A 15,289-nucleotide genomic window follows, 5' to 3' on the forward strand; every position below is an offset into this window, starting at 1 on the left:
GAGGAAACGAGTGGCAAAGGAAACAGGCCGAGGAGGGAAGTGAGGAGATACGAGGGGCACGCGGAGGAAAGACATCCAAAAAGGGAGAGAGGAAGGATACAGACACCAAAGAAATAGGCTCAGTAAAACGGTAGGTCAAGTCCTACCTGGGTGACAGAGACATTCACCTTAGGAACGTTTCGGAGGCAGCCAGTCTAGAGGAGTGAGAGGGACACAGCGCAGCTTTGCCTCTCTTGGTTGCTTTACGTTCGTTTCCAGCAAACCCGGGACTTACACAGTCCAGGAAGGCAGTCGGTCTGTCCCTCTTCCACTGCCAGGCAGAGGGGGCCCGGCCCGCAGCTCACTGCTTCCGTCGCCTCTCAGGAGCACACGCTGACGACTGCTGGAAATGAATCCCTTGTGGCCGGCCGTTGGTCTGTTTGAGATGATTCCTCACTGGGCCAGGTCCCCCACGCAGGACAAGGCAGGCCACACCACTGTCCAGAGGTCCCCGGAGCACCACACACCCCCTCTTCTTAGGCTTTCGCTTCCTCTTCAAGAGATGTGCTAAGAGGCTCATACCAGCCTTGCCGCAGAGAACGAAACGCACACTTAATATGCAGGAGGGCACCCTGAACATTATGTTTACCCTCCTCCCAATCTTGCTGTTACACCCCCATTTTTTACAGATGAACAAATGGAGACCCGGGAGAGTAAAGGTCTTAACCCGTGACCGCACATGGTCTTTCCACCCTGCCGAGCTTTGTAGGTCATGCTGTGAAGTTCAGCTAGTGTCCGCTGTGCCATGGTGCCTGCTTTTCCATACCGGACTGGAAACGAAGCTAACATGATTCTGTTTTGTCCTGTATTCCTATACTGCCACCCAGAGGCAATCGTTTTAATGAAAATGATCCACTAGCTATTCCCGCGCAAGTACAGCCATGCTCTTCACCGCCTCGTCAAATCCTGCGCACCCTTAGCACAGTGGCAGTGACACTAGTCTTGGGAGCTGGAGGACAATGGTATGAGGCTTGTCTCTGCCAGTGACTAACTGTGTATGTGTCACATTGGTATGTTATTTGGAATTCATATTTCTGGGTCTTCAGCTTTCCTAGTTGTAAAATAAAGGACTTGAAGTAAATTCAACGTATTTCAATTTGATGAATATTTATTGGGGTGAGTCGCTTCTGTGCAATGTCTCCAGATAAGTGCTGTCAAGAATACAAAAATGAATAGGACAAGTTCCTGCCCTCTAGATGCACAAACTCTAGTTGGCGGGAAATAATCTACAGGCACATTTTGATGCAAGCCTTAGTGGATGTACAGATAAATGCCTTGCTGTGGCTTTTGATTGCCTAGTTGGCTTAGGAAGGCTTCCTGAAAGCGGTGAAATTTCTGAAGCAGTTTTTCAAGAAACTTTGTCAAATAAGTAGTTTTAAAATGCCCTCTTTTAACATAATTCTAAGTGTAACACATGATTCTGTATAGGATCAGAAAAAAACTGGCGTAAATTTAGACTCGATTTTAGTAAGAGTATTCTATCAGTGTTAAATTTCCTGAATTAGAATATTGGACTGTGGTTATGTAAGAGAATGTCCTGATTCTTAGGAAATTTGCTAACGTGTTCAGGGTTAAAAGGTCATGACACCTGCAAGTGGTTCATCAATAATAATAATGACGATGCTAAGTATTATACAGAGAGTTAGTGATAAAACAAAATGTTAGTTAGTGAATCTAGGGGAAGTGTATATGAGAGTTCATTGTACCCGTTTTGCAACTTTTCTGAAAGTTTGAAATTTTTTGAAAATATAATTTTAAAAATGCATCATTTTTTGTAGGAAAAAATACCTTCCAAATGTCCAATTTAGCCTCTCTCATAGAAGGAGACACAAATCCAATGGAAAATGGATTTGTATTGGCAACTGGCTGTGCCAGACATGGTACCTGGTGTTCTCATAGGCAGGTCCCAAGTGAAGAGTTCACATTTGGCCTGGCCATCTCCTTGGTTTCTTGGTATTAATGCCTCTTTATTCTATGTATTCCGACTGCAAATAAAGTTAGCGTTTCTCACAGAGACAGTGTGGAAACAGGCCAAGAGAATGGGACATTCTATTAATAAACTTGAAGCTGGCAAGAGAGGTGGGGGAAATTGGGCAAAATTATTTTAGCAGAGTTGTCTCACGCACGACAGTGTAAGTGCTATGGAACTTTAATGCTAGGGGGCATAATTTTTTAAAATTATCCAGAGAAACAAAAATACAGATAGACAGATTTGACTAATGATAGTAATTTCTTCTGTCATTCAGAAGGCACTTTGGCTTAAACCTCTTAAATTGATAATAAACAGTAGTAAGTCGGATTTGCCATGATAACTGGTAATTACAATTCTGGGTTTTTTTTTTTTTTTAAATAATAGGAGTTAGAATCTGAGCGGGTTAAACTTTTGGAGGATGTTACTTTTAATAAGCGGAAGATGAAAGAACTTGAAGATAACCTGCTCTATAAATTAAGTGCTACAAAAGGTATTGTGTGTGTTATTAAGAAGTAATGAAATAATGGATTCTGAATAAGGATTCCTTTTACACCCTTTGCAATGCCCTCACGACTACAGAGATTGGGACATAGTTGAGTTATCAATGTGAAAACAAGCTAGGCAATTTCCATCTTGACAATAAAGAGGGACTGCAGAGAATCTGATTTTTGAATTAGCAAAGAGACAGCATCTGAGAATAACACAATTTTCTTGATCTAATTGCTCTCTTTTGAGAGACATAAGGGCTCCCAGGAGAGCTAGGTAACTCACTATAAGCTAATTTGCTTGCCCAAAGGAAACTAATGTGCTTGATCTTCTTTTTTCTTTTTTTGTTTTGTTTTTAGATTGACTATTTCATTTGGCATTGAAATGCAGTTGCCACAGTGGGTTATGACACATGTAAGCTGTGTCGGAGGAGCTTGGGTACCAAAGGCAGCTTATTCTCTGCTTGGCTTGTTCTCCCCTGGGCAGCCACATCCTCATAGCACACCCCAGTTTGCGGACATACTCTCTCTGCAATATATAAAAAGAAAATTTTATCCAAAGAAAATAAAATCAACAAGCATCATATTTTTCTGTAGCAGGAAAATCACAGCAATCTAAATTTCACCATTTATTAACAGTCTAATGATCAATACTTCCCAATAGCACTTTAATCCCTGGGTTAAGAAAAAGTTTTAACCTTGCAGAAATACTATATCTTTAACGTGAGCTCAGTGAAAAGTCTTTTAATATGCCTCAATGGCACTGTTTCTGCTGGTGACGATGTCTGTCTCTTGGTGCAGCGACTTCTCCAAGTCATTTGGGATAGCTCTGTGCAGTCTAAATATAGCAAGGAGAGTTGAGGGCTGTTCTCCTGGCCCAGCCAAGTGTGCTGGATCAAGACCTCTTCTCTGTGAGGTTAATCACAAGTCGGACTTCCACATTAGACATAACATGCCTGTCAGAGTGACTCAGCCTGTCCTACAGCACTCACCTGCCATCCAGAGCTCCAGGATAAGCTAGGGTGCTGCTCTTTGCAGACACGGTAACTGTTAACTCAGTACCTCCAAAGTGTCTCTCTGTATCTTAAAGTTGAATTTATTATCATAAATGTACTATTTCTATTAAAAACAATAAAGGGGGCAAAACTAAACATAAAATTAAGTTTTCTCTTCCTGGTGAGACACTTGCACTGTATCCCAATTTACTCTTGTAACAGACAAAAAGGGGTTTGGGTTTTCCATGGCGAGGACTGTGCTACTGAAGCAGTGGGAGGAGGGAGCGCACCATCCACCTGCCGGCTGGTCAGCCCGTGCGTGCAGTGTTTGGATCAGCTCACACCCTGACACAAATGGGATGGACAAGCTGGTGACACTTTGAGGAGAGCCACCAAGATAATAAGGGGGATGAAAGCATGTCACATAGGGAACAGCTAAAACCACTGGAGACATGCTTGATCATTATCTCTAGACGTTTGAAGACCCATCATCAAACGGATCTTTCGCTTTTTGCAGATTTTCAGGCAGAGTGGGAGATGGTCGCCGGGCAGGAATGTTTAGAGGGATTCAGGCATTGGTTGATAGTTGGACTGGAGTTCTTTCAGTGTCTTAAGAGTCTACTCTTGTAGTACTCTTCCTGTGGACTTCGGAGAAGTCAAGTCGGAAATTAACAGGATTACTTCAAAGGTGATGCATCTTGCTTTCCGTCCTGTGTTTAGGTTCACTGTTTTCCTGTTTTGGTGTTTAGGTTCACTGGTGGATGACGAGTCTCTCATTGGTGTCCTGCGAACCACCAAGCAGACAGCAGCTGAAGTAAGTGAAAAGTTGCATGTAGCTGCAGAAACCGAGATCAAGATTAACACGGCTCAGGAGGAGTTCCGGCCCGCGGCCACCCGCGGGAGCATCCTCTACTTCCTCATCACAGAGATGAGCATGGTCAACATCATGTACCAGACCTCACTGGCCCAGTTCTTGAAGTTATTTGACCAGTCCATGGCCAGGTGAATCCTCACGATCTTTGCCCCAGAGCAGTGATGTAAAGGTTTTGTTTGTATTTCTACTCTTTTAGACATTGCTTTTTACGTCTTTGATTTCTAAAATGCATTGCAGATCTGAAAAATCTCCACTGCCTCAAAAGAGAATTACAAATATTATTGAGTATCTGACATATGAAGTTTTCACATACTCGGTCAGAGGACTGTATGAAAACCACAAATTCCTCTTTGTGCTCCTCATGACCTTAAAGATCGACCTTCAGAGAGGAACAGTCAAGCACAGAGAGTTCCAGGCTCTCATAAAAGGTAAAGTGTGGAATACGGATGTGGTGTGCAAAGCATGTTGCTTTTGACGTGCTCTTTGAGGCGCTGCGGACCCATTTCTGCGATACGGCAGGGAAATTGTGTTCTAATGAAAGTGCAGTTTGTCTTTTAATACTTTTTTTTTTTAATTTCCATTCACTTTGCTCTGGTTATTTCAGATTCAGGTCTGTGCTAACTCTGTGAGTGTTAGTTTTATGATTACAGTCAGTTTGTTCATTGTCACCCACGCTTAGGAGAGCCAACTGCCAGCGTGAGGAAAAGACGTGCGGGAGGTGGGCTTTCCGAGCAGGACAGCAATTCCTTCCGCAAGGGAGTGTGATGGTTTTCAAGAGTGTAAAACAAGACTCACTTGTATTTCTTATTTGAAGTTAATCCTATTCATTGCTTATCTCCACGTTAAAGGTATAATTAAGAAGATGAAACACTGGTATTTTCATTTCGATCCAGGTATATGAGTATTTATTGAGCACGTGCTATGCGAACCCACCATGCTACAAGGATTCAAGGGGGTCTGCGGATACAGAACAGTATAAATGTTACAAGGGAGCTAAGAAACAGAGTGTTAGGTCTAAAAGGAAGAAGAGATTACATGTGGTTGGTGAAATAATAAAAAAAAAAAGCTTCTTGGAAAATATGCCTTTGTGAGTGAAGCCATAAATTTGGGGATTATTTGGTACACGGTAAAAATGTTTCAATCTTTTTCTTGAGGTTTTGTTTTATTCTTCGCTCTTTATATATAATTTAACCAATTGTTTCTGGCTCCCCACACCTCTAAAAATGAAAGTGGCGTTCGAGGTGGACCCTGAAGAGGCAGAGGTGAGGAAAACGTCCCGTGCTGAAGCAGAACAGCATGGGAACAGGTGTGAGCGGAGCATGTGTAAGTTGTAGGAATCAGTCTGCTTCTGCTGAAGCAAAACGCGGATCTGGAGGAATCGCGAGAACTCGGGCTGAGTGTGTGAACTGGTGACACCCTGTGGGGCCTGGACTCCTGTAGGGAGGATTTTCTGAACGGGCAAGACACAGGGAGTTGTGGAAGGTGGTGATGTGATCGGTGTGATCCTTTAGGAAGACGAACCTGGCAGACACGTATAATGGAGAAAAGAGGTTCCAGGGAGTCTCTTTTAGTCTTCCTGACCACAGGAAATGCATTCCCAGCCCAGGGTGAAGGTGACGGGAACGCAAAGGGAGAAAAGGATCTGAGAGATGGTGGAGGTAAAATGGCGACTGACAGATACAGGAGCCAAGAGAGGAGTCGGAAACGAGTCTAAGGCTTCTGGTCCATGCCGAGATTTCCGGTCTGTTTGGTTGGAAGAGGAGCTGGTTTGAGGAGGTTGGAGTGGGGGATTGATGAATATGATTTGGGGACCTACTCAGTCAGAACAGGCCAGGTTTTGCTGCTATAAAAACAATCACAAAATTTCAGTGACTTAACACAACCAAGGTGTGCTTCTCATTCATGCCACCTCTCCAACATGCTTGTCACGGTCGTCGGGATCCAGATGGCTTCCATCACTGCGATGGCAGGGCGACGAGAGTGTGGCAGATTGTGCGCTGACCAGTAAAAGTTCACCCATGAGTGACATGTGTCACTTACACTCATACTTCCTTATCCAAAGCAAGACACACGGCCACATCTAACCTCAGAGAGCCCAGGGAAACATGGTCTCCCGCTGTGTTGGGAGGTGGGGACACTGATGTTCACGAACAGCTCTGCTGACACCACAGACATGCTGAATACGTCCAGCAGACAGCTAGAAAAGGTAACCCAGACAGTTTGAAGGAAGTCAGACAGCTACAAAGATGGGACATAGAAATAGTAACCAAAGCCCTGCAAATGAAAGAGATAATCTAGGGAACAAATGTAGAGCATTTCCAAATTCATACTACAAGGTGATAGGACATGCTACACTTTTACCCTATTTATAATAAACAAGCTGTCATCCATAACTACTTCTTAGTCTTCCTCTATTTAGTTAATTCCTTCCTCAGATCCAAATTAGATTACCACTGTGGAAATTTTGCAAACAATTTTGCATAATCTCTCACATTTCTTCTTTGTGTCTTCTTCATGAACACAGGTTTTGTTTCTTGTGGTTCGGAGGAAATTGAAATATGTCATCCGGTTCATATTCTTTCTCAGGTCTAATACACCTGGGAGGCTGGTGTCGGACAGTGTCAGCAGGAGGAAGGCAGCGTGGTGGGTGCCGGCAGCTGGGGAAATGGCGGGGCTGTGCCGCAGATTAGCCACGTGAGCTCGGGGAGGGACCACCCAGGGCCTCCAGGTACAAGAGACTGGAGGGGCCCAAAGGGAAACAATGAATACCACTTGGGAGAAGGGGACAGGCGCTACGGAGGAGCATCCAGACATTTGGGGTTTTGGTTGTGGTGATGTTAAAATAAAGTGAATGTCAATTTATCAAATCTAGAAAGCTGCTTTGATTTGTTTCAGAAATTGTTAGCTCTCACTGGACTCGGGGCTACAGCCCCAGTGTGGTGGGAAACCGGGGAGAGGGTGGGGGACATTGCAGCATGCGGAAATCTAGGCAGCAGAGCTGGGGTCTGAATGTTTGTGTCCCTCCAAAATTCGTATGTTGAAATCCTGACCCCCAAGGTGGTAGTATTAGGAGGGGTGGACTTTGGGAGATGATTAGGTCAGGAGGGTTTAGCCCTTGTAAATGGGATTGGTGCCCTCGTAAAAGAGGTGGGGCGAGCTTGTTTGCCCCTCCCACCACGTGAGAACACAGCGAAGATGCCATCTATGAACCAGGAAACAGGCCTTCACCAGATGCTGCATCTGCAGGGATCTTGGCCTCTTCCCTGCCTGAACCTCAGGTGGGTGGAGGAGAGGGCTGGAGACGCATCCGGGTAGGAGATTCCCCTGCATTCTGCCCAGTGCTACATGCTCCGTGGAAGCAGCACTGCAGCATCGAGGGAGGGCAGGGGCTGAGGTTTGGCGAGCAGGAGTGTGGGGACGTGCTGATGCTGAGAGCACTGCCACACAGCAGAGACCGGGGGTTCAAACCAAGAAGCTGCAGGGCAAGGGAACTTCGTAACTGGAGGCAAAGGACCAGGGCCAGGTGCTTCGGCTGTGGACTGCAGCCCAGTGTCCCTATAGGTCAGATAGACTTTGTCGTAGCTCAGAGGACACAGTACAGGGACCCACCCTGTGACTGAGGCACGTGGGCCCTGGAGGACAGTGTGCAGACTGAAGCATGCTCCCCACCAACACATAATCCCAGCATGCATCTCACCTTTCCCACCGGCGAATGAGCCAGACCAGAGCTAGCACCCGAAAGAGACTGGCTCTTTCAAAGAGGGGAGGTACGTCTGAGCAGACTGAGAAGACATCCGCACAGTCGGGGGCTCATCAGGAGGATTAGATCTGCTAGAGAGAAGAAGAGAACAGCACACCTGGGTTGTGGCATGAATGCATTTGTGACCCCATTTCATAAAATTGGAGAGTGAGGGAGAACCAGGTAGCACAGGGCCAGGACAGCCAGTGAGAGGAGTTTGGGTTTAATTGAGCTGGCAATAGGGAGTCATCGAATGTTGTATGAGCAGGGATGTGGCATGAACAGAGCAGTGCTTTAAGATTAATTTGGGATCGTATGATAGGTTGATTGATAGAAGTACGTCGGCTCAGCAGTAAAAAATTTTTTTAAAAAGCAAAACTGATTTATTGTACAGTTTGCATTAGCATTGACTGGCTTACATTTTGACTGAATTATTTTTTAAAAGATGGCATGACTTTGTTTTTAACGTTTTTTTTTTTACAAAGTTAACAAATATGGCCTTGAGATCACAGATGCTGTTTTATCGTTTTGAACTCAATACTGAAGGGGGGGCGAAGAGTTATTTATCATAGCAGGAATGCTTGATTTCCCAAGAGTGACAGTCCTTTCGTTTCAATTACTGCTTGTTTTCTGCAATATTCATAAGCTGTCTTTGTCTTTCTTCTCCGACTGAGAATGTCACAACACTTTGAAAAATGACATGGATACCAAGGGCAATCGTGCGTCATAGAGCGATCGCTGAACCTGTTTCCCCTGCCTGGTTATTTTAGAAAGATATTATCTTTCTTTTGTCATAGACCATGGGCAAAAAGAGACACTTTAGGGGGTCTGCTCTTGCCTTCCAGGTTGAGCTGGACCTGTGCCTTCCAAGGGGGAGGGGGAGAGAGAGAGAGAAGGAAAGAGAGAGACAGAAAGAATTAACGTCAAATAACAGCTAATGATTACGTAGGTCTTAAGGTTAATTTATTATGGGCCTAGACTGTTCTAAGCTTTCTTCATACGTTATTTAATCCTCACAGCGATCAATCCAGTAGATTCTATCATTACATCCATTTGACAGATGAGGAAACGAGAGGGATTCATGTTCCTTGTCCAAGTTTATGCAGCTAGTAAGTGGCAGCCAGGCTATTTTGGGAAATAGTTTATGGACTGTAGTTGTTCGGTGTTAGTTTAGGTGCCCAATATGTTTGGAAACACCGAGGTTGCTTAGATGTCTTCTCCTGGTGTCTCTAAAGCTCACGATTCCATGAAAATGTTTCTTTGGAAACAACCAAGAAGAAAAGAGATGAGTTCGTCTCTGTGTTAGCAGCAGAATCTGTGAAGACTGCAGGTGGCTCTCTCTGGTGGCTGCTACTCACAGCAGCAGCGCATGTGTATTGGCACCGATGTGCTCAGGGACGACTTCCTCTTGCACGAGGTTGGGGGCCGAGCAGCCAGGGGAAGGTTAACATCCTGTTCTAAAGGTGTTGCGGCAGCGCTCAGAGCTGCTGAGCCCAAGTCCTTGGGTGGAGCAAAGGGCTTACAGGACAAAAGTACTTCAGTTCATGCACCTTCTCAGGACAATGCCACGTGTAGTTCCCCCTCCTCCTGCCTCTTTTGCCCAAGAGTTGAGTTGTGGAGTGGAAGGAAATGATGAGTTCTTAAGGAAGAGTGTAAGATGTAAAAGTTCAAAAATCCCTGTTTTGCATACATCTGAATTAAACAACAGTGGATATGGAATTATTATGATACAACATTACTAAAGATATGCAATAGAGGGATTTTGAAATTGTAAATATAATCACATATTTCATTGGAAAATGGCACATTGGGTATGCTCGTTTGACCTGTGACTTGCTTCAGAATAGGATCTGAGGCTGTAGCTCACATCCTCACCAGATGGCAAGCTCTGCAAGAAAGAGCAGGGCCTTGCTTGGTTTTCTCTGCTATATCCCCAGTGCCTGGAACATGTCGGATCCACAGAGGGTGCTCAATAAATATTTGTTCAATAAGTGATGAATAAATGGTTTGAATATTAGTCACAACCTAGAAACCCTACAGATGCGTCATCATCCTTCCCTCCCTCACTTCCCCCCTCCTCCCTCCCTCCCTCCATCCATCTGTTTATCTATGTATCTGACCTGGTCATAAATGGAATTGAATATAAAACTTCTGGAGCTGTAATGACTGGCTAAGAAGTGATTTTTCAAATCACACATGAAAAGATCAACCTATTTATTGATACCAAAATGATAAATTTCAGCTAGTTAAAAAAATAAAAAAGCAACAACCATAACCACTGAGAAAAATTCTTTACAGGGAAAAATGACAAAGAGTTGCTGTCTATATTTTTGAAGATGGTATAAATCAGTAGGTAAAACACTTAGACTTGAAGGAAATGTACCAAAAAAAAGATAACCACATTTTCCATAATACTATTATTTTCCAATTTTCCCATATTTTCTGTAATATGGTTATCTCATTTTTATTATTTAGAAAATGAATTTCTAAAAACGAAGTACAAGCTGACTTGATTGACGCAGTTTGCTGCTTTTCCCCAGGCGGAGCAGCTCTGGACCTGAAGGCCTGCCCTCCCAAACCCTTTCGCTGGATCCTCGACATGACTTGGCTGAATCTTGTGGAGCTGAGTAAACTTCCACAGTTTGCAGAAATTATGAACCAGGTAATGCAGTGAAGGGCTGGTTAAAAGTACGGATCTGTAAACCCAAACACAGCCAGGCCGTCTTAACTGGGGCCTCCTGGGGACAATTCCTTCACCTAAGGAGTCAGCCTGATAGTGTAGATTTAAGGCCTGTGGCTGTCTGGGGGAGGTTTTGGACAGATGAACATCAGAGTTAACCTCTGCATAGGTGGAGGCAACTCTCCTTTCCTTCTTTGTGGTGGGTGTGGGTCATTTTTTTTTTTTTTTTTTTGAGACAGAGTCTCACTGTGTTGCCCAGGCTAGAGTGCCGTGGCATCAGCCTAGCTCACAGCAACCTCAAACTCCTGGGATCAAGTGATCCTCCTGCCTCAGCCTCCCAAGTAGCTGGGACTACAGGCATGCGCCACCATGCCCGGCTAATTTTTTCTATAAATTTTAGTTGTCCAGTTAATTTCTTTCTAATTTTAGTAGAGACGGGGGTCTTGCTCTTGCTCAGGCTGGTTTTGAACTCCTGAGCTCAAACAATCCGCCTGCCTCGGCCTCCCAGAGTGCTAGGATTACAGGCATGAGCCACCACGCCCGGCCTGTGGGTCATTTTTATATGCCTGCTTAAGTTGCTGCCAGAATCAGAACCAGTAGGTGGGCTTTTTTATTGCAGACTATTACTGTTTTCACATTTCTACTTCTGCCTATGATTAAGGAATTTGTATGAATTAAGGCAATTTGCACTTTATAAGGCAAATTAAGGTTGGGGTCATTTTTTAAAAAACTAATCATTTTAATGGTGACAATATAAAATGGTAAAATAAAACAGTAAAAATGGTGCAACAGGTACCAATTTACCTGTTATTGTTTTTTCTTATCTGAAAATGTAAATTGGTTATTGTGGATTCGTTGTGGATTCAGCTATCACTGGAAAATGATCATGTAACTCAGAATAAAGATATTGTTGTTTATCATTAGGGTCTGTTGGTTGCAACTGCCTGTCACTGATGGGAGACTGTTGTTGCCCAGTGTCAAATGCTGGTAATTATCTGTTTTCCGGTTTCTGGTGACCAACAAATGGGGCCATAGGTAGCCTACAAGTTAGCAGAGGCCTCATGCTGTGATCACCAGTCCCCTGCCCAGTGTGCTACACTGGCTGTGCCTGCTTAGTGGCTGGCATTTCTGAAACATTATGTAGATTCTACCTATTCAGGCCATGGTTGGGCCAGAGTTACTTGGATAAACCCCCTGGGTTCCAGCGGTGGGTGGGTGATGGGATTAAGACCACTGGGACTGAGGGATGCTATGTCTGAGGCTGTGAGAGGAGAGGATGTGAAGGAATTGCCTGAGCAGAAGCCTGAAACAAGGGCAGATGTGAACTGCCTAGTTGGGGGACATATCTCAGCGATCTGGGAGTACAGCAAAGCACGCTCAACCTCAGAGCCTAAGGGGTCTCATGCCTGAAAAGCTGCAGGCGGCCTGACGTGGAAACCTCTCATGGCTGTAGAGGTGGATTGCCATATGTCAGCCCGGGAGAAAGGTCTCAGAGCTTCCATTGTTTGAACAGTGGGCCAAGTTCCTTCTCTCCTGTCTCTCAACAATGCCTCAGTTAATGTAAAACCAGTCTCCCGGTGGAAAGCATGTAGTTGCTTTGTTCCTTGATCAAATGAGTCACAGCTACTGAAGCTAGAGATTGATATCCGTGTACATAGCTTGAGCTTGGCATAAAATTAGTTTACCTTGATTAAAAAGGATTGCACCTACTGCAGAATTATGTGTTTTTCACTTCTGGAAAGGAGAAGGAAATTAGCTAGTACACCTTGTGATTTGGGGGGGAGCCCCAAAACCTTTGATCATTATAGCCCGTGATTTTTTCACGACATCATTGTATTTTGCAACATGGCAAAGAGAATAAAAAGCAAGTGCTGGGTTTCAGTCTTTGCCACCTTGGCGCCAGAGTGCTGGTGGTCCCCTGACTTCCCTGGTTTCTTAAATACTATTTCTGTTTCTGTGTCTTTGTTTCATTCATCTCCTGCAACAGAGTCAGCCAGGGGACCCTGTCTTTATTGGGGGCATCACAAACCCCCGATAGGTGGGCAGTGAGCTTTGTTTTGTAGTTCAGCCACAGATGAGTCCCCAACTCAAACAAATACTTGGGGTGAAAAAGTAGTCCGGGTCTGGTCAGAGACTGGTTAAGGGAGATCTTAAAGCACCACTGGAAAAATCACTCAGAACCCATGTCCTCCACTGTGGGCTATACTGACACAAGGGTATTCATTACTGTTTGCCTCTGCCAATTAGGTTTAAGTGCCCATGATGTAGAATCTGGCAGCTCCTACTGCTTACTATGGGATAGGTACTTCGTAATGATAATAAGCCTGCAAGGGAAGTGTTATTGACCCTACTTTATAGCTGAGAAAACTGAGAGTCGAAGAGGTTAAGTACTTGCTCGAGGCTGCATAGCTAGTCAGTGACAAAGCTGTAATTTGACCTCAGACTCTTCCCACGCCACCACCAGTTATTTGGGGACCTGCAGCAGGAGGCCATTGGCCTGGCCTGTCTGTGGAAAGGAAGGGAGGAGGTAGAAGATGAGTCTCCTGGCTGAGTGGCTGTCAGGAACTGAAACAAAAATAACCTCAAACAGCAGCTGCCCTGGCCTTGGCATCCCAGGCCGAACTGTTTAGCACCTGCATGTGGTTTGTGCCAAGAGGTGAGGGCCAGGAAAAGGAGTGGGAAGTAGAGGTGGATGGCGAGGGGCTGGAAGCTCCCCCCAGAAGCTCTGCTGTGGTCAGTCATGTTAAGAATTAGCGGGTGGAAGGCCAGTAGCTCAGAATAATCATCTGCTCTGTTCCTGGGCCTCCTTCTCTCTGGCCGCTGGTGTGGAGGAGGCCTGCAGGGCGCTGTGGGCAGCAGTGCGCAGGTGCCGGTGCCGTAGGGCAGGGCTGGCAGCGCGCGGGGCCTCCACGTGGCGTGCAGGCAGGTTCTCTGAGGGCGGCCAACCAGGCAGAGCCACTGCGATCTCCAGGAGAAGGATGGCAGTTGTGAAACATTTTGGAAACGTCCCTCCATCTTTTAGTGCCCCAGGGACAAAGTGAGTTACAGAGTAACTGTTTTATTATTAATTTGCACCCTACCTGTATCCAGTATGATGAATTGTTCTCACGATGTGTGACTTTGGGAGTTATTTAACCTCTCTGTGCATCAACAAAACGTGGGCATGATAGAGGAAAAAGTGCAGTCTTCAGGTCGGGCATGTAGCGCCTGCTGTGCGGGAGCACTTGCTGTTTGTTATTAGTGCTCGCCACGGCTTTTTAAAAAGTCCTGACAAACACTGTGTACGTGATCCAGCCTGACTGTTGCTGAGGAGCAGCGACAGGCTCACCAATCTGTAGTTTTTGTGATTTGTCTCGACTCATTACTTAGGCTACAGAGAGCACCTTTTAATGCCTCTGAAACTTGAGGTCCTCCCCATGCTTCTGAAAGGTATGTATTTGAGGCCAGCGCTTGGAGAGACTTCTTCCAGTCTTAGGTTTAAAGTCTCAAGGTGGGGGACCACTAGGAAAATAAAAGTTTTGATTCTGTCATCTATCAGTATTTTTAAGTAGAGATCAACATATAGAGGTTTGGTTATCAGAATGGTCTGTGTCAGTGGTTCTCAACTGAGGGTAATTTGTACCACCCCCAGGGGGCATTTGACAACATCTAGAGACATTTTTGATTGTTTTGACCTGGGAGGAGGGTGCTGCTGGCACCTGGTGGGTAGAGGCCCGGGATGCTGCTGTAAACATCCTTATGCCTAGGACGGCCCCTACAACAATGAATCATCCAGCACTAAATGTCGATAATGCTAAGGTTGAGAAACATTGATCTCTGTTTCTTCCTGCCCAACCGTTTGGTATAATTGATACGTGATCCTGATTTTAGCGAATAATGTTTAACAAAAAATGGAAACACTGAAAGGGAATAATAATATCCATGTTATTTGAGTCATTGATTCTGAAGAAATATTTAAACTGTGTTGTTATGCTTGAGAAATTATCTGCTTGCAAAGAGTGACCCTCCAAGGTTACTCAGAATGCTCTATAATGTATTCCGATCACACAGGGTTCTATGTCTTGCTAATTGGCCTGGTTTTTTTAGATATCTCGTAATGAGAAGGGGTGGAAGAACTGGATTGATAAAGATGCTCCAGAGGAGGAGATTATCCCTGATGGATATAATGATTCGCTAGATACCTGCCGCAAACTTCTACTCATCAGGTGAGATCAGGTATTATCAGACCTGGAGGCATCGCTCATCATTTTGTCAAATTACAGGTCTCACCTCAGGGAGTTAATTTAACTATGTCCCTATGGTTATTGTAAGAAATGTGTGTGCTGGCCGGGCGCGGTGGCTCACGCCTATCATCCTAGCACTCTGGGAGGCCGAGGCAGGTGGATCATTTGAGCTCAGGAGTTCAAGACCAGCCTGAGCAACAGCAAGACCCTGTCTCTACCAAAAAAATAGAAAGAAATTAGCTGGACAACTAAAAATATATAGAAAAAATTAGCCGGACATGG

The 15,289-nt window shown here is 44.9% G+C and overlaps 1 protein-coding gene across 1 annotated transcript in view; it reads left to right on the plus strand.

Annotated features, from left to right (window-relative positions):
* Positions 1–15,289, plus strand: part of DNAH8 (dynein, axonemal, heavy chain 8) — a 375,229-nt gene that overhangs the window by 279,277 nt on the left and 80,663 nt on the right. The window contains 5 exon segments of the mRNA XM_012658131.1: positions 2,396–2,501; positions 4,241–4,493; positions 4,603–4,793; positions 10,645–10,766; positions 14,871–14,989. Coding sequence (XP_012513585.1) covers positions 2,396–2,501; positions 4,241–4,493; positions 4,603–4,793; positions 10,645–10,766; positions 14,871–14,989 — 791 coding nt within the window.

The sequence above is a fragment of the Propithecus coquereli genome, unplaced genomic scaffold (assembly GCF_000956105.1).
Source record: "Propithecus coquereli isolate 6110/MARCELLA unplaced genomic scaffold, Pcoq_1.0 Scaffold574, whole genome shotgun sequence".
In the NCBI taxonomy this organism is placed as follows: Eukaryota; Metazoa; Chordata; class Mammalia; order Primates; family Indriidae; genus Propithecus; species Propithecus coquereli.